Raw genomic sequence first — 22,564 nt, forward strand, 5'->3', positions numbered from 1 at the left:
CTATGTTGCTTCTAGTTTGAAAATATGGCACAAACTTTTATGGCTGTGCTTTTGTTGCCCTGTATACAGTAGATTCATTATTGCTTATCCAAAATACATCAACATGATGTGTCAATATATATCATCATTCTTGATCTGTATATGTAACTAAACAGCATGATTCTTATAGTGTGATTGGAACATCACTAGTATTCTGTTATTTGTATACTTGCATTGTGTTGTTACCGTGATATTAGTAGTAATAGCTAAGAGGATTTGAAGTGGAAACAAGGTCTCCTCGTTTGACTGGAATACATGAAGACAGATTAGCTAGGGATGCATGTGCTGCACTGATACATAGTGGCTGTCCATGTTCATTTCAATCCTTGACTTAGTTGTAATTCTGACAAGCTGTCTTTAGAATTACATACGTATTACAATTAGTATAGGACTTCTGCATTAGATCTTTTTAAAGCCATATAATGCCAGGGACCTAGGTACTTCTCAGATTTGCTTACCCCAAAACAGTCTACCTAAGACATCATCTGAAGTTTTCCTTTTAGTGCCTCCGTCTTCCAAAAGGCTTTGGAACTGACGGGGCAAAGGGGCTTTCCAGTTTCTTCCACTGTTATCATTTCAGCACTGGGCAAGGGCCTTTTTATATATCCAAATGTCTGAGATTTTTAATTTTAAAGTATTTTGTCCTCAGTTATTTCATTTTTGTACTGCCCCATAACCAAATCTCTGAGCAGAAACCATAAAAATATCAATTGATGTTATTGTGTTTGTCTGATGATACTTGCTAATTGATTGTACTGTTTTAGCTGCCCTGAGAACATTTGTGCTAAAAGTTCATATAATGTTCAGTAGAAAACATGTTGCTGCTTAGTTGCTTAATTTCATTCAGCTTGGGTTAAACAAGCCCAGGAATCTATGCAAGTGTTCTCTTTTCCCCATTTCATTGTCCTTTACTCCCACAGCTGATTTTAAGTGTGGCATGAAGGACTTAGATGCACCAAGGAAAGAGAATACTTAAAATGCCAGGCTAATTGGACTGTTACCTACCCTTATACTTGATTGTAAGCAGCATTAGTTGATGAACTTAAGCAGAGATTAGTACCTTAAGTATTAAATCTTCTTTCATACTGAGGTTCCCATAAGTTCTGACTTTTGTTGTGAGAATTCCTTTCTTATTTATTTATTCAAACTTTTATATCATCTAATAGCCAAAGTGTTCTGGATGTTTTACAACAGTTCCTTAAACAGGACCATGATAAAACAACTTTATGTTTGCCTTGCTTAATTTCTTGGACCTAGGTGATTGTCTAGGGCCATTCATCAACTATTGATTACTTAAGGAGTTTGTACAAGCCAGAGCCATTGAACTGTTGTGTACTGGTTGATTGGCTAGGACAGTGGAGTTTGGATCAATATTAAATTCAGATTTCTTTTGTAAGAATATGTATGCCCTTCTTGAATAAATGCTATCAGCAGAGGTAATAAATTTTGATTTCTTTCCCTTTCTTTTAATGTATTACAAAGTTCATAATTCTTAGGATAAGAAATTTGGTCATGAATTTACAATACAACAGCTTTTTACCTTAGCTATATCTGTCCTTAAACAAAGCAAAACATTAAATACTAATTTATCTTCCCTTTTTGCATTTCTTAACACTGAATGAGGAGCTGTGGAATGAATTCACATATTTAATTAATCATCTTCTTTCCACCTGCTAATCTGTAATTGTTTTGTTGAATTGCTTTCTTGCTATAACAGAAATGTGTGGCAGTTTATGCATAATCACACTATCATTTTGGTTCTCCCAATACTGTAGAACCCTGTAAAGGTTGACTTACATGTCCATATCTTGTTTCATTCTGGCAGTTCAGGTTTGATGGCATACTTTTTGAAGGTGCTTCCAATAGTAAAATTTACTCCAGATTCTCCCACCCAATTGAGCATAACAGGTTGTTTTATTTATTTTTAAATAGAATGTCTTCCTGTTTTAGTTATTGACTGTATATAAACCTGTGGAAGCATTTACCAGTGTTCTGATCATCACAGAAAAGGATAGTGTTTAATTCTGTCTGGCATTTTGTAGACACTCTAAAGCATGGGTCCTCCAACTAAGGCCCAGGGGCCGGATCCTGCCCGCCATGCCCATTTAACTGGCCCGCCATGCCCATTTGGACCAACCGCACGCACGCCTGCACCCACGCCGCTGCCCACCTCACCCCACACGTGGCTTGCTCGCTCGGAGAAAATGATTTCCAAGTGAGCCACTGCCCCTCCCCCAGCTTGCCTTGCCTTCCCTCACCGCGCGCCCGCCCATGTCTTGCCTCGTTGCGCGCCCCGCTCCCGCCTCAGAGCGTGTGCCCGCATGTGCCACCCCCGTGCCAGCCCGCGTGCACCGCTGGCACCACCTTTCCCGTCCACGCCCAGCACCTGCCGCTTTCACCTGGCCCCCTGGTAAAAAAAAGTTTGAGGACCCCTGCTCTAAAGTGTTCTTTAGAACTGGAATAAACACACAGGTAGCACTAAATATTTATCTCCAAAATTGTGTGAATATGTCTTACGGTCTCTTCAGCTATTTTGAATTTAAGAATGTAGGAGAGTATGTCTGCTGTTAATATAAAACCAGTAATCTTTGCATTTGTGAAGCAAGTATTTTTCAGTTTAGCCACTAGGATCTGGTATAACTGTATTATCAGTAATAGCAAACTGGAATCTTTCATCTGGCATTGTTATAAACTGGCCTTTCCCAAACTGGTGCCCTTCAGAACTACAATACTGTTATGAACTACAGTTTACACTGGCTGGGGCTGATGGGGGTCAGCTTTGAAAAAATCTGGAGGGTACCAAGTTATGTGAAGCAGTTATATTATTCAAAATAGGTACGATTCATGGGTTCCTCAGTATTAGTTTTTATGCATGTAAGGTAGACTAGTGCCAAAGCAGCACACTTTTAAAAATTAAGTTTGTCTTATTAGCTTGAAAAATCAAACCAAAAAGAAAAATCAGAGAGGTAAAATAAAGCATTTGTTTTCTTACATGAATTTGAGTGAAACTATTTCAATGAATTACAATGAAACAGTCAGTCCTTAAGGAAATCAACCCTGACTGCTCTTTAAAAGGTCAGGTATTAAAGCTGAAGCTCAAATACTTTGGCCACCTAATGAGAAGGAAGGACTCATTGGAAAGGACCACGATGCTGAGAAGGATTGAAGGCAAAAGGAGAAGGGGATGGCAGAGGTTGAGGTGGCTGGATGGGGTCACTGGAGAGGTGGTGTGGGCTTGGGTGTACTCCAGGGGATAGTGGAGGACAGGGAAACCTGGAGAAATGTTGTCCATGGGGTCACGAAGAGTAAGGCATGACTTTGCAGCTGAACAACAACATTATAATGAATACACAAATACTCTGTACCCCATTTTTATGTATGGCAAAATATACTATTATTCTTAGTTACATATAGACATCAATACAAGCAGCAAGATATCCACGCATCTTTGTTGGTGAATTATGTTTAAGAACACTCAATCAAAAATCAAAATCTTTATCATGTCTTCAATCCATTGTTATTATCAAATGTCTTCATATGTCCTTCTAATGTAGTGATTTTAGTCTTTTAGCTGTCAAAAAGGTGAGGAGGATCAATCTATGTAGACCTTGCATTAACTTCCAAAAGATACATAAACAGTTAAGACAAAGATGAGTGTCCATGAACATTTAAGAGCCTTTTGTCACCAAGTTGATCCATATCATGAGCTCTTACTAGGGTTGGGATGAACTGCTTCTGAATCCATTTCTCTGGGACCTGCAGCAGAGTCCTGCAAAGTGAGCTGAGCCATGGATCCCCAGTTGTGCAACCAGCAACCATCCTCATCAGGAGTGCAGGATGCTGAAAAGGGGTACTGTGAGCAGGTGCATTGGGCACTATTCCTGAGGACCAACCTGCTTCCCTGCCAGACTGTTCAGTTTCTTTTTGAATGTCCCTAGTGTGGGGGAACCCATGACCTCTCTAGGCAACTGGTTTCACTGTCTTATTGCTCTGACAGTGAGGAAACTTTTCCTGCTATCTTACTCTGGGCTACAACTTGAGTTCAGCGAAAAGAGGCTGTGACCTTCTTCTTTGTGACAGCCTTTGAGGTACTTCTGGAGGGATATCGTGTCCCCACTCCATCTTTTCTTCTCAAGGCTGAACATACCCTGTTCTCTCAGTCTCTCCTCATAAGATAGTGTTTCCAAGCCCTGGATTTTGTTTTGTTTTGTTGCCGTCCTCTGGGCCCTTTCTGATGAGTAAAGAGTATAGGGAAATTATTACTTCTTGTGATTTGGATGTAATAATTATGTTAATGTATCCCACAATAACATTTGTACTTTTTGTGACTGCATCACATTGTTGGCTCATATTTAGCCTGTTGTCCACAATTACTCTGATATCTTTTTCCTCTTCAGTTCTGTTGAATCACGTATTTTCCATCTTGTATCAATATATTCAGTTTCTTTTTCCTACGTGGAGGACTTGGCATTTGTCCCTATTGAATCTCACTCTGTTGCTTTCAGCCATGATTCAAGCTTATCTAGATAGCCCTGGATCTTCAATCTGTCTTCTAGGGTGTTCACTATTCCCCTCAATTTTGTATCATCTGCAGAATGGCAAAAAGGCCAAAGTGTGTGAAAATAGATCAAACTGCTTTAACATCGTTACTGCCATAACTGTAGGAAGTACCCTATCTGTTTTGAAACACTGAAAATCTAATGCCGTCTGGGCAGAAGTGTGAAGCATGAAGATTCAAAAAATGGCCAAGAAGAAAATTTTATCTAAGCAGAAAAGATTGAGTTCACAAATAGGCTCACTGATGTAAAGAGATCAAGGAAGCCAAATCCTCCCTCTTTAATTGGAAGTTGCATCTTTTTCAATTATATTAATGGTAGAATGTAACTACAAGGGAATTTATGAGATAAATTATTCAGGTTTGGAAATATTTTCTTGGTATAAATAGTAAAATATCACATAAACATTTTCAGGTATAGCATTTATTTTGAGTGTATTTATACTACCTCAAAAATTCAGCTCTAAAGTTGCCTGTGAATCAATGTCTTGTTAGGGCTTATTGATCAGCTTACTCAAATTTAGCATATTTGCTTGAGGTATATGTCAAGGAATAAGAATTCTCAAGTAATGAAATCTAGACAAAGTCGAAATTGCCAATTAACTACCATGTTTCCCTGAAAATAAGACAGGGTCTTATATTAATTTTTGCTCCAAAAGATGCACTAGGGCTTATTTTCAGGTGATGTCTTATTTTTTCATATACAACAATATACATTTATTCATGTACAAAAATCTACATTTATTCAAATACAGTCATGTCATCTTATTCTGCAACATCATCATAACTCTCCAAACCCCAAATTGTGTTGCAACAGATGTACTAAATACTGGCTGATGATCTTAACTGGGGATTATTTTTTGGAGTAGGGCTTATATTATGAGCATCCTGAAAAATCATGCTAGGGTTTATTTTCTGGTTAGGTCTTATTTTTGGGGAAACAGAGTAGTATATTACAGTGTATAGAATATCTCCAGTTGATATCAGTTCAGATTTTGACCAGTTCATACAACAGCTAGATAAGTAGCCATTTAAAAAAAAAATTCTGTAGCAGGCCTGGGACAGATGACTTGAGTTTTGAGATAAACAGTAAGAGATTACTGACAGAAAATATATTTACATTATAAACAAATATGGACAAATTTGTGAATTTGCATTAGCATTTGGGATCCCTGGATAGTACATGCTATAGATGGAATATCTAACATAGATGGAATATCAGTGGGCAAAGTGTACATCCCTGTCTGGTAAGGATGTACCAGGTAAGAAAAAAGACAAACCCATTGCCTAGGTCTTACTGTTGAATATAGATTTTTACCCATTTCTGAAATTCTGCAAGAAAACCATACATTTTAACATAGCCAGATTAAATTTCCAATAAATTTTGTCCAAGGCCTTCTCCATGTTCAAATAAACCATGGCCACTATGTCAGTTCTATCCATATTTAATACAATCAAAACAGCCAATCTGAGATTCTGTCCCCTCCCTGTTTTTGATAAAACCTAACTGATCCAGTTGGGCTAATCTTGTAGTAAGTTCCTTATACAGTGGTACTTCGACTTGCGAACACCTCATTTCATGACCAAATCAGGTCTCAAACAGAAATTACTGGAAAATTTTGCCTTAGGTCACAAACTCTGTGTTGGGTGACGAGTGCAATTGCGCCCATCTCTCCCCTGCTGAGCCTCATGCAGGGAACATGCACTCATGCGATTGCACTCGTGCTTGGCGGGGGGGATGGCTGTGATCGCACCCATGTTCCCTGCACAAGTATGGTCGTGCTGGGGGGTGGGCAGATGGCCATGATCTTTGTTCTTTGTCACTTTGCGTCAAATTTTTGTGGCTAAAAAAAAAAAAAATAGTTATAGAACGGATTAACCTTATTTACATTGAACCTTATGGGGAAATATGACTTGGCTCACGACCAGTTTGAGTCACAACCAGAGTCCTGGAACAGATTAAGTTCGTGAGCCAAAGTACCACTGTACACCTCTGAATAAAAACTATAAATCATCTTCAGTCTTGGAAAAACAAGAACCTTAAAGGGCTCTAGAAAGAGGACACCCACACAATATTCTGTACTTGGTTTGAAATCTAATTAGGGTGGTGAAATCTGTTTTTAGCCATTGGTGTAAAATATTATTTAAAACACCTGTAATTCATGTGTTGCCAGTATTTATCTGTCTGAACCTGATATAAATTCAGTTTCATCTTTTCATGGTGATGCAACCTAATCAGGCAAACTGTCAAGCTGAATAGCTATATATAAAGCTATATATAGCTTTGATATAGTGAATTTGGGTCTTTATTCCCTACATCCTTGCAACAGCTTTGAACTAAGCTATCCATATTCTGATATGTGTGCCTATGCACATGAGTGCACATACAACTTAAATGCAGACAGCATGGCTTGCTCAAAAGCAACAAAGACTATATGGTTGAAATGAGATTTGGGCCTAAATCTCCCACATCTAACACTGACATGCCTTCCCAGTGAGCAAGATGAATTCTTCAGTGGGGCTGTTGAATGATGTAAGCATAGTAGAGACACCCTTTCTGGCTTGGATGCTAACTCTGTAAATAGAATGGGCATATCAACAGTCAACTACTGGGGGCCAGCCAGATTGTACAGTGGGTTGAAACAACATCTTGCATCCTCCTAAAACCCTATACGCTAGCTTTAGCTATGGGTGACCTGTACATTTCTAACTACTGCTGGGGGTTATTCCTAGGAGCACACAGTGATACACAGTGGGCTTGATAAAGATAAAGGTGACATGATAGTAGCAAATAGTGTGTTTGAACAACTACATTTGGTATGCCAGCTGTGATCCTTCTTGAGTTGGACTAATTTGGCAATAGTTAGCCATACCTTGGTTACATGCTGTTTATACTAGTGCAGTGCATTCTGCATGGAGCTATCCTTGGAAATTGCCCAAATCTTCAATTGTTGCAAAATGTGCTAGCTGATGCTTGGTATTGTAACCCTACCACACCTGTCTCGAAAGGCCTGCGTGGTTGCCTTTCCAGAGTATACTTTCCAGGGTCAATTCAACATCTTAAACAACTTAGGACCTAAATATCTCATTATGAACCTACCCAGTTTTCAAAATCGGTAAGAGAGGCCTTCTTTTGGACAATATGTATTTATGTACTATTGTATTTCAATGTATTTTATCATGTTGTAAGCCGCCCCGAGGTTTCGGCAAGGGGCGGCATAGAAATGTTATAATAATAATAATAATAATAATAATAATAATAATAATAATAATAATAATAATATTGCTTATATGGCCCAATTGCTGGGCACATGTGAAAAGAGCTTACTCCTATGTTGCTCCCAACCTATGGAATATGCTTCCTCAAGAACTACAACTGGGGCCCACTTTTGTTACTTAGGTTGCAAAGACACACGTTAATTTATCATTTTAGATCATGAAGTTTTTTTAACCTTTTTAATGTTCTTGGTTTTGATTAAGTTGTGGCTGTGTTGTTTTAAACTCTTTTACACTGTTATATATACCACTTGGATGGCTTTTCAGAAAATAAGGAAATATGTAATAACGAATAAACTTTCCACTCACTTTGCACTGTCATGCAAACCCAGGTGACAGGGGCTGTTTGAGAATTAGACAAACTTTACCTTAAAACAAGCCATACATTCGAAAAGCATTTAAGGATTTCAGCTGCTTTCCTGGTGTTAGATGACAAAGAACAATAGAGTTGGGAGTCATCAGTTTATTGCTGAGACCTTACTCCAAACAATGACCTTTTCCGGTGCCTTCACATCAATATTAAATAATTTGGGGGACAAGTTAGCACTCTGTGGAAACTCATAGGCCAGTTTGCTAGCACCATTGACAGAAAGGACTAAAACCACTGCAAAATAGCACCTCCAAGGTCCAGCCCTGCCAAGTAGTCTAGATATACACCATGGTTAAGAGCCACCAAGAGCTCTCATAAATTCATGTTCCTCCCACCCAGTTCCAGACATAGGTCATCCACCAAGATGACTGAAACAGTGTCAGTCCCATATCGCAGTTGTAATTAGTGCAGATACTCTGTATTATTCAGTTATATTTTGAATTGCAACGTATCATCTCAATTACAAATGGTACTTTTGAAAGTGGCCTAAACAGGTTTCCTGGATTAAGAGAAGGTTTATTAAATTTTCACCTTGTTTAAGCAAGAATGAATGATTCACTCCTGCAAAAAGGCACCAGTCATTTCCCCTAGCCATGGCTTCAGTCCCATCTTGGCTGATTTAATCAGTGAAGAGTAAGGGTTGAATACATACCACTTCATCAGATACCCTGTCTCCATCCTTGAGATCTACAAGTTTAAACAAATCTCGAACAACTAGACTAATGTTTGCTGAGATTATATCGCTTTGACTTGCTCCAGTCTTGGTTCCTCTTCTCCAGCATCCTAGTAAATAAAGTCTCACACAGGGCTGCCAAACATTGCTGCTCTATTCTGCATGAATGTGATGGCAGAAGGGAAGTGAGTTTCCCCACTGCATAGGTCCTTAAATCTTCTTTCACCATGTGTGGTTAGATTCAACCAGATTTTTTTCGCAACAGCATTCTAGTTGACCTCCCTCCTGTTCTGTTGCTTTCTCTTTCTCTCCCTGTTAAACCAGGGAGCTGGCCTGGCTCTACTAGGAAAAAGGGGGTGCTTAGTTGTTTCTTCACCAAAAGTGTACGTCTTAATTGGGACAAGAAATCATTGCCATGATTTTGGTCAGTAACATGTAATTTACCTGTTACAGAAAATTAAACTACCTAGGAAAATATCCAGACGTTATCCAGCTTATGAGCTCTATCTCTATGGGGAAGGGAGTTATGCAGAAGAAAACAGAAACCTGATATTAACTGGGATTCCAGTCCTCTTCCTTCCTGGCAATGCTGGGAGTTACAAACAAGGTAAGCTATATCAGTAATATGGATATTTGCTTCTAAAGCAAAAATAGTTTGAATATCTTTAGAAGACTTTACAAAAAGGGACTGAAATCTGTCTTTACACAGATTTCCTGCTTATTTCATCACATTTAATTGTTAACAAGGTTACTCATCATCTGTCGGGATGCTATCATGCTATTAATGCTGTTTGCCTCCGCTACACCTACCATTTGTCTGAGAACCTAACCTATCACTTTTTTAAGACGTGTGAGGCAATGAGAAAATATAGGATACTTTAAAAATAGTTTTGCTGATTTCTAAGTAAGTTTTCTTTTATTCTACATGTAAGCAAATCTGTGAAGCCATTTTACTAATATGTAGGCTTTTTAACTGGTAAAAGATGAAAACCAGTTTTGAAATGCTGTCAGCAGAATGGATTATTGAAATAATCACAGAAAATACCATATGGACATCTGTAAATATATTTAGAACAAAATCCCATTGCCTGCCCACCCCCTCAATGCTATTTAGAGTAACAAAACTGGATTAGATGAAAACTAGAAGATGGAATGTTTTTTGACCAGTTAAAAAGGGAACACCATCTTATCAAGGATTATTCCAAGGTTTGCTTTTCACAGATAGTATTGAAGTCAGCTCAGTATATATGTCAGTGTATTTAAATGTCTTGCAAATGGCTATGCCAGAAGACTTTGAGTAACCATGTTAATTTTAAAGGCAGCATACAGGTAAAACATTGTTAGTCTGTCCTATAGGAGTATAATTTGTAATTTCTGCTCTTGGAGTTATGACTTGTTTCAATTCCGGTATACATTCAAAGTATATAATGCAATTTTTAGCTTTATAATCTCAGATTTCTTTTACCCTGAATTCCTCCCCCCAGCCTTGTTTCTGGGTAAGAGTTTGACTCTTACGCATTGATCGTACCTTTCCAAAACCATTTTTGCCTTTTGATATTGTGGGCCAGTTTCCCATCTTCTAAATAAATGGCCCTGCCATTTATAAGAATTTTAAATGTAACCACTTCAGTGAGAGCCTCTGTCACTTGTTCTCTTGTCTCCATGGAAACAGATGCTGACAGCCCAGAAGCCATGTTCTGGTTTTCTATCAAGCCCACCACACATCAGTGTGGAATTTTGAAAGGAAAGGGATATGAAAAGCATTTCAGGATGGTATTGACAGCCAAGCACCTTTCCTATGCTTTTATGTTCACCATTCCAGTTGCAGATTCCATCTTGTCAAGGGCTATTCCAAGGTTTCCTTTGAAAATATAATCCTCTCCTCAAATAATGGCTTGTATTGCTTGCAAATGCAAGAAGTTAGATGCAGCCTGGAGTTTGACAACAGTTTAGAAGCAGCTTAGTACTCCATTTGTTTTAGTGATATACCTGTGTGTTTTTCCTTATTATATCAAATTATAGGGATTTGCCCTAGCATCAAAATCTAGAGAATTTTACTACTAATCAGGTTGGATTTGATTTAAATCACTAGTCAGTAGGACTAGATTTAAATCATGGTTTTCTACATAATTTGCACACTTACTGGCCTACCCAGAGGTAGAAAAATTTCATTCAAATATTCCCAAACTGGGTCTCTTTTATGGCATGCTGTTTCTTCTCCAGGGAAATAATAATATGATAAACCTCAGCCTATACACAAAAAGATCCAGAGACTTGTGGAGTATTCTGCTCGAAAGTTTTCACTTTCAGTTTTGCTCCTTGACCCTCTCTCACACTTAGCTTCTTGTGCAGATGTATTCCACCCCCAACAATATTCTTCTATTCATTTAATTTTTTGAAACTTAGTACTTAAGAGGCAGTGGGTAGATTCTGTGTACATAGATTTGCAAAGGAACAATGGGATTAAGGTATTTTCTCAACTCTATATGTGTATTTTATGACATTTTTGCTGTGAAGAAGAGGCGTGTGATCTCTGCAGACACAAATTCTCAGCTTTGAGAAATGTAAAACCAAGCATCTGAGATAATATCTTCTAGACAGAAAAATTGTCCAGTAATCTTACAGAAACCTCTGGAAGAGCATGACAGTGTGAACAGATTAATGGAATTCATTTACCAACAAGTTTAAACATTACATGAATATATAGCCCCAGGCTGCATAATTAAAAACTAATCCTTAGTTCATGATGAATAACCTTTGGACTATAATGTATCTTAAACAGAAAACTATATTTAGGCAGATTTTTCTTCAAAAAGTATTTTATTTAAAAATCCAATTTAATATTTTAAAATCTGATTTTAAAAAATCATTTTATCCACCCTTCTAATAATAATTATTTTTTATTTTCAGTCCGTTCATTTGGTTCAATAGCACTCAGAAAGGCAGAAGACATTGACTACAAGTACCATTTTGATGTCTTCAGTGTCAACTTCAATGAGGAACTTGTTGCACTTTATGGTGGAAGTCTACAAAGGCAGACTAGATTTGTACATGAATGTATTAAAGTAATTCTTAAATTGTACAAGGTATGAAGATATGCATTATATGTTTATTTTTATTCACTTAGATGATTAGCCAAGTCTTAAGTAATAGCGAGGGCAAAGAGAAAAACGCTGATGCCTCTGTTTTATGGCAATGCTCTGTGTCTCAAGATGTTGCTGTTCATATGGAAAATAAATCTCTACATTTATTTTTGGTATAAGGTTTGTAACGTGCTCTGTGATTTGCCTGCAGTACTGTATAGGCTGAGTGTGTATCTTTATGTGCTTAACCAAAATGGCACTATTCACATACAGGATGAGAGAGATCAACAGGCTCAGGGAAACTCTAAACTTTGCAGAAGTACAGAAAGGCTTTAGCAAAGGAAAGAACACCAGCAGAGAGGAAGAAACCTAAAATCAGCCTGATAAGGACTGAGTGTACTCAGTACCATAGAATTCTTGCTGAGAGGAGGAAAACAGAAAACTCAGAGTAGGGATTGGAATATATTATCCTGGAAAAGGCCATGGCTGGCTAGAGTCCTGAATAAGGACACTCCACACTGCAGAGCCCACCTGTTTTTTTTTCTTTTTTCTATTGGCATGTTCAAACATTGGTATCTTACATTATTTATAATTATAAATTGAATTTTTAAGGCAATCTCACTTTTCTTTTTGAGAATTTTGGACTTCCATTATTTCCTTGTATTTCCTTGTGATTCTTGTAGTAAGTTTTTTTAGTTTAATAATTTGTATATTTATCCTAAACTCATTTAGGTTTACCTCTACTGTTGGTCCTACTTGGAGCAGACACTTTGAAATTAATGGAACTTAAGTCACACTATCATTGGATACAACCACTAACTTGAAAATAAGTCCTTTTTATTTCTTTAGAACTTTAATGTAACTGTACTTCAATTTTAGCCTTAGTCTGTTGGGTTTTTTAGTCCCAACAATATACAACAGAGTTAGGGTACATTAACTATTAAATGGGATAGAATGTGTGATTTCATATATTATCTGTGGTTTAATGTCAATTTTGCTTCATTTTTTGAAGGGCCAAGTGTTTGCGCCACGCAGTGTTACAGTAGTAGGTCATTCCATGGGTGGTCTTATTGCAAGAGCTCTACTGACTCTTAAAAATTTTAAGACAGAACTCCTCAACATCCTTGTTACTCAAGCCACACCTCATATTGCACCTGTAATGCCTTTAGATCAATATCTTACTGGTAAGTTTGCTCTTAGTATAATTTATTTGGACATGTGGGGCTATGTTCTGCTTCTTCCCCCTTTGGTACTTTTAAAGGACTTCATAGCCTTTCTCCGCATTCCTGTGCCTATATGCACTTAGTTTAATTGACTATATACCTTTAACCTAGACTCTGAAGAACTGGTAACAAGGAAAAGCAAAAAGTAAAAATAAAGTAACAAAACTGTGATAGGTAGTTATAACTCCAGAATTATTATTCTAATGCTTTCTTATGCAATTGTAACAGAAGTACCTGGGCTACCCTAGGCAGTGTTCAGACTTAAAGCTTTAACAAACTTATAGAGAAAGGGTTTTTAGTTATAACAAGACTGCCATCAGTAATGTGTTTCCGCATGCCCTCTCTGTTTGATCATTGCCTAGTGAAATGGTATCAGTAAAAAGTTACGGTTGATCGTAAAGTTGATGATAGGACTATAGAATGAACACTCATTAGGTAGATAGGGACTAGCTCATTTAGTGTTTTCTGGGTCAAAGACAAGGCCCTTGCACTATACCTGTAATGGATAAATAAGCCAATGCAAGGCACACAGCCACTGGCATAAAACGCTTTTGGAACTCTGTCCTCATAGGAGACAATGGATTTCTGTTCCAGGGGCCAAATATTTTCCTACAACAATCCTGCGTAGTGTTTTACTTGTCCTTTATGAAGTTATAAATACAGGGTGCCATGTCTTCATTGGAAGGGAGAATAAGAGTTATGAATTTGTTAAAAGCATTCCCTGGATCTGCTTTGACCATCTGGGCATTGTGATCTTCCAGGAACCCACAAAGACTTTATTCATCCATGACAAGCATGGCCAACAAGGCCTGTCAGTCTCAATATTGCTATTCTTTATGATTCTCTTCCATGTAGCTTGTGTCTCGATCCTGCATTAGAATTTAGAAGGCAGGTCTGGGGTCAAGATGATGAAGAGAAACAGCATTAAATGGCATAAATATGCATAAATGTAATATCTCACTCCCGATCGCTTATCAACTTCATTCCTGTGCACATTGAATTAATGAAGATGCAGGCCTGTAGTACCACATAAAGAAGACTGAGAAAAGCACTTGCTGATAGTTGCAAAGAATGAATAAAGAATTTTAGGATGTGCTTGATCAGCTGCTTTCCTCTGACAGGTGATATCAAGGGCTCCTAAAAGATTAACAGTTTGTCCTGTTGACAGTCTGTCTCTAAGCACATTGCTTATTCATTGTTATTATTTACTGCAGAGAGCAAAAGATCTCTAAACAGTTCACAACAATTTATAAACACAAAACCCACAATAAAATAAAAATAGCATACAGTTTCCAATATACAGAATGTAAAATGATTTAAATAGCTAAAACAATGTTCCAGATGTAACTGGACTGACATTAAAGCCCCCATTTATGCCATTTGAAAAGGAGAGTCTTAACCTGGCACTGAACTTGTGGAGTTGACCCCAGGCAGATCTCAACAGGGAGAACATTCTATAAGCAGTGGCTCCTTCCCCCTTCATGCTATATTTCAGGCCACCTTTACAGGAAGACCCTGGAGCTTTGATCATATAGTTCAGGTAGACTGGGAGAGGAATTCCATCAAGTATATATAAGGTTTATAGGTTAAAAATCAAGACCTTGAATTAGAAGCATATGGGCAGCCAGAGCAAGCAGGCCAGAATTGATTTTATATGCATGGACTTTCTGGTTCCACTTATTAAACTGGCTGCCGCTGGTTGTCATTAGATCTAGTACTGCTTCTGAACAGGCAACTGCACATAGAATGTATTGTAGTAATCTAAGCTGGAGATCACTGGTGCAAAGATTTCTGAAACCAGGTTATCCTCATCCAGACAGGGACATAGCTCAATCACTAGCCAAAGCTGCTGAAAGGCACTGCTATGCACGATCCTCAAGTGACAGAGATAGCTCTAGGAAGACACCCTGCAAAGATACAAACAAGTTTCTTCAAGGGGAGTGTAACCCAAGCAAAAACAGGTTGAACCATTCAATCAGAGGGCAGCACTAACAGATTCTTAATGGGATTGAGCTTCAGTTCGTTAACCCTCATCCAGTCCGTTGTTGCAGCCAGGCATTGACTCAGCCTTACCTTACCTGTCATACTGATGACAATGTGCTCCAAAACTCCAAATGACTATATTCAGTGGTTTCATGAGGATGCTAAAAGGTGAGGTTAACAGAACTGATCTCTGGGGAACTCCATGCTGAAGAAACCACAAGGTTGAGCAATATTCTGCAAGTACCACCTTCTGGAGCCATTTATCCACAATGGAGCAATGCAGTACTCACCACTCCCAGATCAGTGGCCAAATGAATGCCATGGTCAAAAGTATCAAAAACATCTAAGAGATCCAGGAGTATCAACAAGATGATACTCTCCTCTCTTTCAGCATAGGTTAACATACAGGGTGTTTCCATGCCAAAAGCTTCGCCTAAATCCCAACTAAAACAGGTCTAGATAATCAAACTCATCCAAAAGTTATTGACACTGGCTAGTCACATCTGCTCAAGAACAATGCCCCAGAAAACATTTACTACTGGTCTGATGTGATTAAGATTTGTCCAGGCCAAGAGAGGATTTCTTTAAGAGTGCTCTAACCAGTGTCTCTCAGATGTCATGGGAGCACTCCCTCTTGCAAAAAAGCACCACCTCCCTAGCCCAGCTGGCTGTTCCTTCCCTGCTAGTTTTATAAGCAAGGAGGCAGGGATCTATTCTGGAAGTGGTTATACAAACCTGTTAAAAAGCACCCTGTCAACATCCTCAAGCTGAAACACATGCAAATAAACTGAACCAGGTTGTGCTCCAGATTTCTTTCCTGATGTAACTGCTATAACACTACAGCCTAAGTTCTGGTGAATGCAAGAGATTTTGTTCTGTAAGTGCTCAACAAATACTTAACAGTGCCCTTCAAATGGGTCTAGGATGTTGTTGGGGCCAGCAAATTAGGTTTGATTGGATTCACTAGATGTTTTCCTTCATCTGCACTCAAGCCATCTCCTGTATTATTTCATTGCTCCCAGCACCAGCATATACCAAGGCACCGTAGTCCTCGTATTACAGAGAGAGCACACAAGAACAAACATGTCAGCTGCTTGAATCAGCTCTGTGTTTCACTGATCAACCAATTTTCAACATGAGTGCTAGCCATATCAGCTGGAAAGAAAAACTAGAGCTCTCTGGAGATTAACCTGCAGAGGTAGACCATCTGAATAGGTTCCTCACCCTTACAGAAGGGAAACGCCATTGTTAAGTCTGAATCTCAGCAAGTGGTGATTTGACCATGGCAAAGAATGACTGCCATCTTCAGGCCACCATTTGTATGCCCAGCTGTGGGAAAAAATGATCAAGAATGTGGCGTACTGCACCTGCTGTGTCAGTGACATTTTGGGACAATTCACTGGTGGTCATGGAAGTCATGAAATCCTGAGCTGCCCCAAACAAGGTGCCCTCAGTATAAATGTTAACATCCTCCAAAATCAGACCCCAGCATCCCATCTGAGATTGTCAGCTTGTATAGGGAGACTAATGGGTTACAACACTGTGCTGGCCCCACACAAGGTGCAAGCCCTGCAGACTAGTGGTTAGATGGACAGAACACTGGGAGAATGTTCTTACAGGCCTTAGCAACCCCTCCTACCAGTAAGGAGGTGGAAATCTGTGAGTTCAACTTCCAGTGAGTGCACTGAGTTTACATGGGAACTTAGCCCATGTAAATGCTGTGCCCGTGAGAGTCTTTCTTCTGTGCATGTGAACTGCAGCCTTTGCACTTCATATGGTGTAGAAGGAGGCTGCCAGTTGAACAACTGGAATTCCACAAGCATTTGCAGACTTCCTCTTGTCTCAACTTGCTCACTAATTAAGATACCAGCAGGAACAGAAGTCTGAAAACGAGTGCTGGGAAGGGTCGTTGCAATCTACTCTCCATCCCTTAGATCTACCCTGACATTAAAGCAAGACCATATCATCATTAGCATGATATAGACAGACCTTATCAAACACTAAGCTTTAATATTTTTTGGAAATAAGACCCTGATTTTGGAAACAGGTTTTTAATAGAGCGCATTAAGTAGCATTAGATTAACTTCAGTTTAGGAAATAGGGCTTTGTGTACCATGTTCTTGTGTTACATTTTATTTGTGCTACTTCTTGCTATTACCAAAGATCTTAGAGTTAAGCTAAAAATGTAAACGTAATACTTTGGTCATAAACCGGAAATGGAGCTGGGAATCCCAGTGTCAAAGTATAATTTAAGCCTGTGAGGTTTGGTGAATAGCTGGTAGTACAGAGCAGTGAAAAGTTCCATAAAGGGCAAGAATGGTTATTTCCCTCCATTTATCATGGGTACTCTTGATTCTCCTGCTGCTTGGGTTGCTCTTTGCCAAAACTGGGAAAATAAGGGGACACTACTTAGTGTTATGGATGTCAGAGTATAATGAAATTATTTGCAGCTTGCTAAACTCAGACTAATGGAAGTATTACAAACAAAATGAATTAATTCAGGGACTGTGATGACTGAAATTTTGATTAAGAGAGCAATCCTGTCCATGCTTAGACAAAAACAAAACAAAAAAGTAACTAGATAATTACTTTTATCAGATAATTGTCTGAGGGTCATAAGATTCTTTGAGTTCCCAACTCTGAGAGTGAAGAAAGTGCTCTGACCTTGCAGCTGGGAACTGGAGCTTTATTCCACCTCCCCTGTCCCGACACAGCCTCCATGGAAAAACTGTACAGGCTGTGCTCCAAGTCTAGTGAAGGAAAACTAGAAAAGGGTAGGGAGGGGATTTGGGGAAGGCAGGGAGACAAGAAGACTGTAGCACCCAGGACACAAATAATCTTGAAGACACTTCAGGCCCATCTATGCTCCCGCCAAAACACCCCAGCTGAATGGCCCAAAGCAGCTGTCTAGAGCAGGAGGAGTGGGGAGGTGAAGATGATCTCCTCTGCTCCTCCCACACTGCTTTGGATGTCCAAAGGCCTCCAAGTTTGGAGCTTAGAACACTTGCCATCTTTCCTAATCCCCCACATTCTGTTTCATTGGTTTTTGTACCAAATATAAATAAGCAAGTAGAGAAAAGTCGTACAGCTCCCAGCTTTCCCCAGCATGGGGAACACTGGTAGTTGTAGAACTTTTATCTGTCTAGATGTGAATAGGATAAAGCCCCTTAATTAATATCAACTTCTTGCAGAAGTATTGTTCCCCACCTTTGAATTTCCACATTTTGTGTTACAACAATTCGCATTGTTATTCCTTGATGCACACAAGATACTTGAAACTGTGAAGGTGCAAATAGTTTTATTGTGGCACAAAAGATATTTGAGTTATTGCATAACTATTCACTCTTTCCAAGAACACCTTTGGCAGCGAGTATAGCTGTGAGTCTTCTTGGGTAACTTTCTATCAGCTTTGCACATTGGACTCCTGCAATGTTTGCCTTTTCTTCAAGGCAAAACTTCTTCCTGGCCCTGTCAGGTTGGATGGAGACTGCTGGTGAACAGCAATTTCTAAGTCTTGCTGCACACTCTCAGATTGGTTGAGGTCTGGGCTTTGACTGGACCATTTTAAGAGATTCAGATTCTTGTTTTTAAACCACTCCATGGTTCTCCTGTCTGTGTGTTTAGGATTATTGACCTGCTGAAAAGTGAACTTCTGCTGGAGTCCCAGGTCCCTAAAGATTGAAAGATTTTCCTCTAGAATTATCCTGCTGTTCAAATAAGTTGCTCTTATTTGCATCAAAGCCCGTTAGGCAGTTTACAGTTCCAGAAAACCTATTGGGAAGTACTTGCTCTATTTAAGAAACTAAATATTTGGACCTGCTATTGACTTCTAATTGAATTGTGGTGCTGGAGGAGACTCCTGCGAGTCTCTTGGACTGCAAGGCTATCAAACCAGTCAGTCCTAGAGGAGATCAACCCTGACTGCTCTTTAGAAGGCCAGATACTGAAGATAAAACTCAAATACTTTGACCACCCAGTGAGAAGGAAGGACTCCCTGGAGGAGAGCCTAATGTTGGGAACAATTGAGTGCAAAAGTAGAAGAAGATGGCAGAGAATGAGGTGGCTGGATGGAGTCACTGAAGCAGTTGGTGTGAGCTTGAGTGGACTCCGGGGGATGGTGGAGGACAGGAAGGCCTGGAGGAATGTTGTCCATGGGGTCGCGATGGGTCGGAGATGACTTCGGGACTAACAACAACAATTGATTTCCATGTGTCTGCTACTGCCTTAATTTGTATCATTTTGGCTGATTAACATGTTCATTGATAGTGGGTTTGCAAATGTGGGAATTGGCCTTGTTTCTGCATATAAAAAAAAGAATCTGTTTGAAGAGCTAATACATGTATCTTGCCTAGGATCAGATCAGATATGGGCGTGATCAGAGTGAGACATGTATCGATACCCTTGATATTCTTTATACTTTCCAAATATGAAGATATGAGAGTGTCTTTTGTGCCCTGACCAGGAAGAGTGCTGCATTTGAATCTGTTGTGAGACATGAGGTTAAATTGTCCTTTTTTTCCTTTGTGTTGTTTTACTTTCCTCTTTTTTTAATTTTAGTGGCATTTGGTTAGTGGCTTTGTTATCTACCTGTTTCAAGTTTCTGCCCTTCTTACTTCATTCTTACATTTGAAAGTTTAACTTTTAAAATACATTGTAGTTCATAGTTCATCAGTTAAATGATACCAAGGCAATGTGAAAAAACAGCCTATACTAACATGCACTTTCAGAATGGAAATAGAGCTTAAAATACTTAACGCCGTTAGCCAAAATTTGTCTGTTTAAAAACATTTTAAAATCAACATTCCTCTCTCAGATTTTTACACAGCTGTAAACCACAACTGGATTCAGAAAGCTCAAGAAATAAGGAATCTAACAACTCTTTCTGTGGCGGGAGGATTTCGAGATTATCAAGTTCGTTCAGGATTGGCTTTTCTGCCAAAATTGGATCATCAAAGCAGTGCCTTATCTGTTGTGGTAAAATTAATACCTTTTATTTTAAATTGTTTCTTTTATGTATACAAATTGTATGGGTTAGTGATTCCGTAAGCCTGAGGCTATTGTATACTCTCTCAAAATTTTTAAATAGTTTTGAGTGTTGTTTTGACCGTTATTATAAGTGGAATGATTAATGCTAAATTCTAGACTGAGATGCCAATCCTAGTGGAAGCAGCAACATTGATTATCAAATGTTTGTAGAGATCCTTTAATCTTGTTAGATTGGAAGCATCATGTGTGATCTTGGTTGTGTCCAGTGTTTAAAATAGCTTTTCCGAAGAAGCTATTGAATGGGTTGGAGGAAGTTTACAAATCCTACAGGGCATTGCTAAGCTCTGGGGCTTGCTTAAATCAGTTCTTTCAATTCTGTCAGACTGCAATTCTGTGTACAATTAAAGTCAATGGCAGGGGTCCAAGAGAATGTACAATTTCATGTACCCACTGCCACTTGTAAGCTCGTATTTTTCAGTCAGCAGCTTTCCATGTTACGTGGCAAACCAATTTTGAAAAGGAGTGAATGTTTTAAAGCAGTATGTGACATAGTATATTGGATTGCTGTTCAACTAATAAAAATAATTTCTTCAAACAGAGTTCAGCAGTTCCTCGAGTGTGGGCTTCAACAGACCATCTCTCTGTAGTTTGGTAAACACCTATGATTGGCATACTCTTATTCTGATACTTTCCTTTTGTTGCCTGATTTCACTCTATCTGGATTTTTACAAGTAGTCCTTTCCTTTGTAGGTGTAAAGAACTGATCCTGGCTACTGTCAGAGCATTTTTAGACCTTATTGATGAAAACACTAAACAGGTTTGTCTTTTTGAGATTTAAACATGTTCCTTGGAAAGTGTGTGTGTGTGAGTGTGTGTGTGTAATATCCTTTATATAAAAGTTAAAGGATAACTTTAAGTGAGATTTGCCAAAGATTAACTTTTTAGTATGCTTCATTAATATAGCTGCCATTACTAATAAATGCTGTGTGAATCCTTAGATAACAGAAGATCCACATAAGAGAATGCTTATCTTGAATCACCACTTTCTGAGGCATCCAGCAAAATTATTTGAAGATATTTCTGAATCAGTTATTGAACTAACAGGTTAGTATGGAGGTGTTTTCCTGAAATGGCAGCAGACTGTACATTGATTAACCCACAGTTTGCCAAGGTATGTAGCTTTTTTAGTATTCAATCACCAATTGGGGGTTGCTATATAAAGTCTAAACCTGTAAGCTATAGGCAATCAATCTGCGGTTAAGCTAACAGCTGCTTGCAGATTAACCATGGGTTGTTTAGCTCATGATTAGCATACATTGTTTGGGTTCAGTTTTCACAAATCAACCTCTGACTGGGGGGTGAATATTCAAAATGGCTGCCACACATGATTTAGGGTTAATTAACATACAATTTTTCACAGTTACATGTAAACCAGGTCTGTATCTTTTTATATTTGACTACTTCCTCAAAGATCAAAATTGATAGTTAATCCTTGTAAACTGGATTTGATGCAGTTACATGCATTTACTTATACCATCTGTATTGTTGCAATGGACATTGCATGGGATTTCTTTCCTATTTTACAAAACTCTTGAACTAGTTCAAATTCGGGGATAATTCACATTGCTTAGGCTTTTATATGCAGTCATGTGCCAAATCACATGGATAAAGAACTGTTGTAGAATACTGGCTGAAAGACTTGAGCTATCTATCAGAAGACCCAGTTCAAATCTTGCTCTGCCATATACTTACTAGATGACCTTAATCAAGCCACTTCTTCAGCCTCAGCACCACATCGTCAGTTTTGGGATAATATTCAGAACTACCTTAGGAGGTAAGGAGACTTGGAATAGTATTCTGACATGAGCCAGACTGTACAGCTGATAAGTCAGCAAACAAGCTTGCAACTGCGACTGCATGTTTTCTCTTGGCATAAGAACAACAATGGCTGGCATACCATCACAGCTAAGCTCTTGCTATATGTTTGACTTGTCAGATTTCTTGAACAACCCTTTCTCCATTTGGTTCTATATCAGTACATGTAGATACACACTGGAGAGCCAGTGTGGCATAGTGGTTAAGAGCATGGAGTAGGATTCACACGATCTGGGTGCTAGTCACTGCTCAGCCTGGAGCCTCCTGTGGAGCCAGTCACAGACATTCAGCCCACCCTACCTCACAGGGTTCTTGTTGTGGGGATAAGATTGAGAGGAGGAGGAAGAGTATGGTATAAATTGCTTTGAATTTTTTTAAAAGAAGGAGGCAGGCTATAAACCTGATAAATAAATGCTTATTTGTGAAGGACTTAGTAAAGTCAACCAGCATGTAGTGAGTTAGGTGGGTTGTTGCTGGAACATCCTGCACTGTGTTGGACAG

The 22,564-nt window shown here is 38.8% G+C and overlaps 1 protein-coding gene across 5 annotated transcripts in view; it reads left to right on the forward strand.

The window, feature by feature from the left end:
• PGAP1 (post-GPI attachment to proteins inositol deacylase 1) overlaps positions 1-22,564 on the forward strand; it is a 61,593-nt gene that overhangs the window by 3,984 nt on the left and 35,045 nt on the right. For all 5 annotated transcript variants that reach the window (XR_006414913.1, XM_044432030.1, XM_044432031.1 and 2 more), the window contains exons 2-8: positions 9,367-9,520; positions 11,824-11,999; positions 13,009-13,180; positions 20,016-20,176; positions 20,787-20,839; positions 20,939-21,005; positions 21,187-21,292. Coding sequence is in view for 4 of the 5 variants with exons in the window: in XM_044432030.1 (XP_044287965.1) it covers positions 9,367-9,520; positions 11,824-11,999; positions 13,009-13,180; positions 20,016-20,176; positions 20,787-20,839; positions 20,939-21,005; positions 21,187-21,292 (889 nt within the window). In the remaining variant the exon portion in view is untranslated. The remainder of the gene's footprint in view (positions 1-9,366; positions 9,521-11,823; positions 12,000-13,008; positions 13,181-20,015; positions 20,177-20,786; positions 20,840-20,938; positions 21,006-21,186; positions 21,293-22,564) is intronic.

Source organism: Varanus komodoensis, unplaced genomic scaffold (assembly GCF_004798865.1).
Source record: "Varanus komodoensis strain SLA01 unplaced genomic scaffold, ASM479886v1 scaffold23, whole genome shotgun sequence".
NCBI lineage: Eukaryota > Metazoa > Chordata > Lepidosauria > Squamata > Varanidae > Varanus > Varanus komodoensis.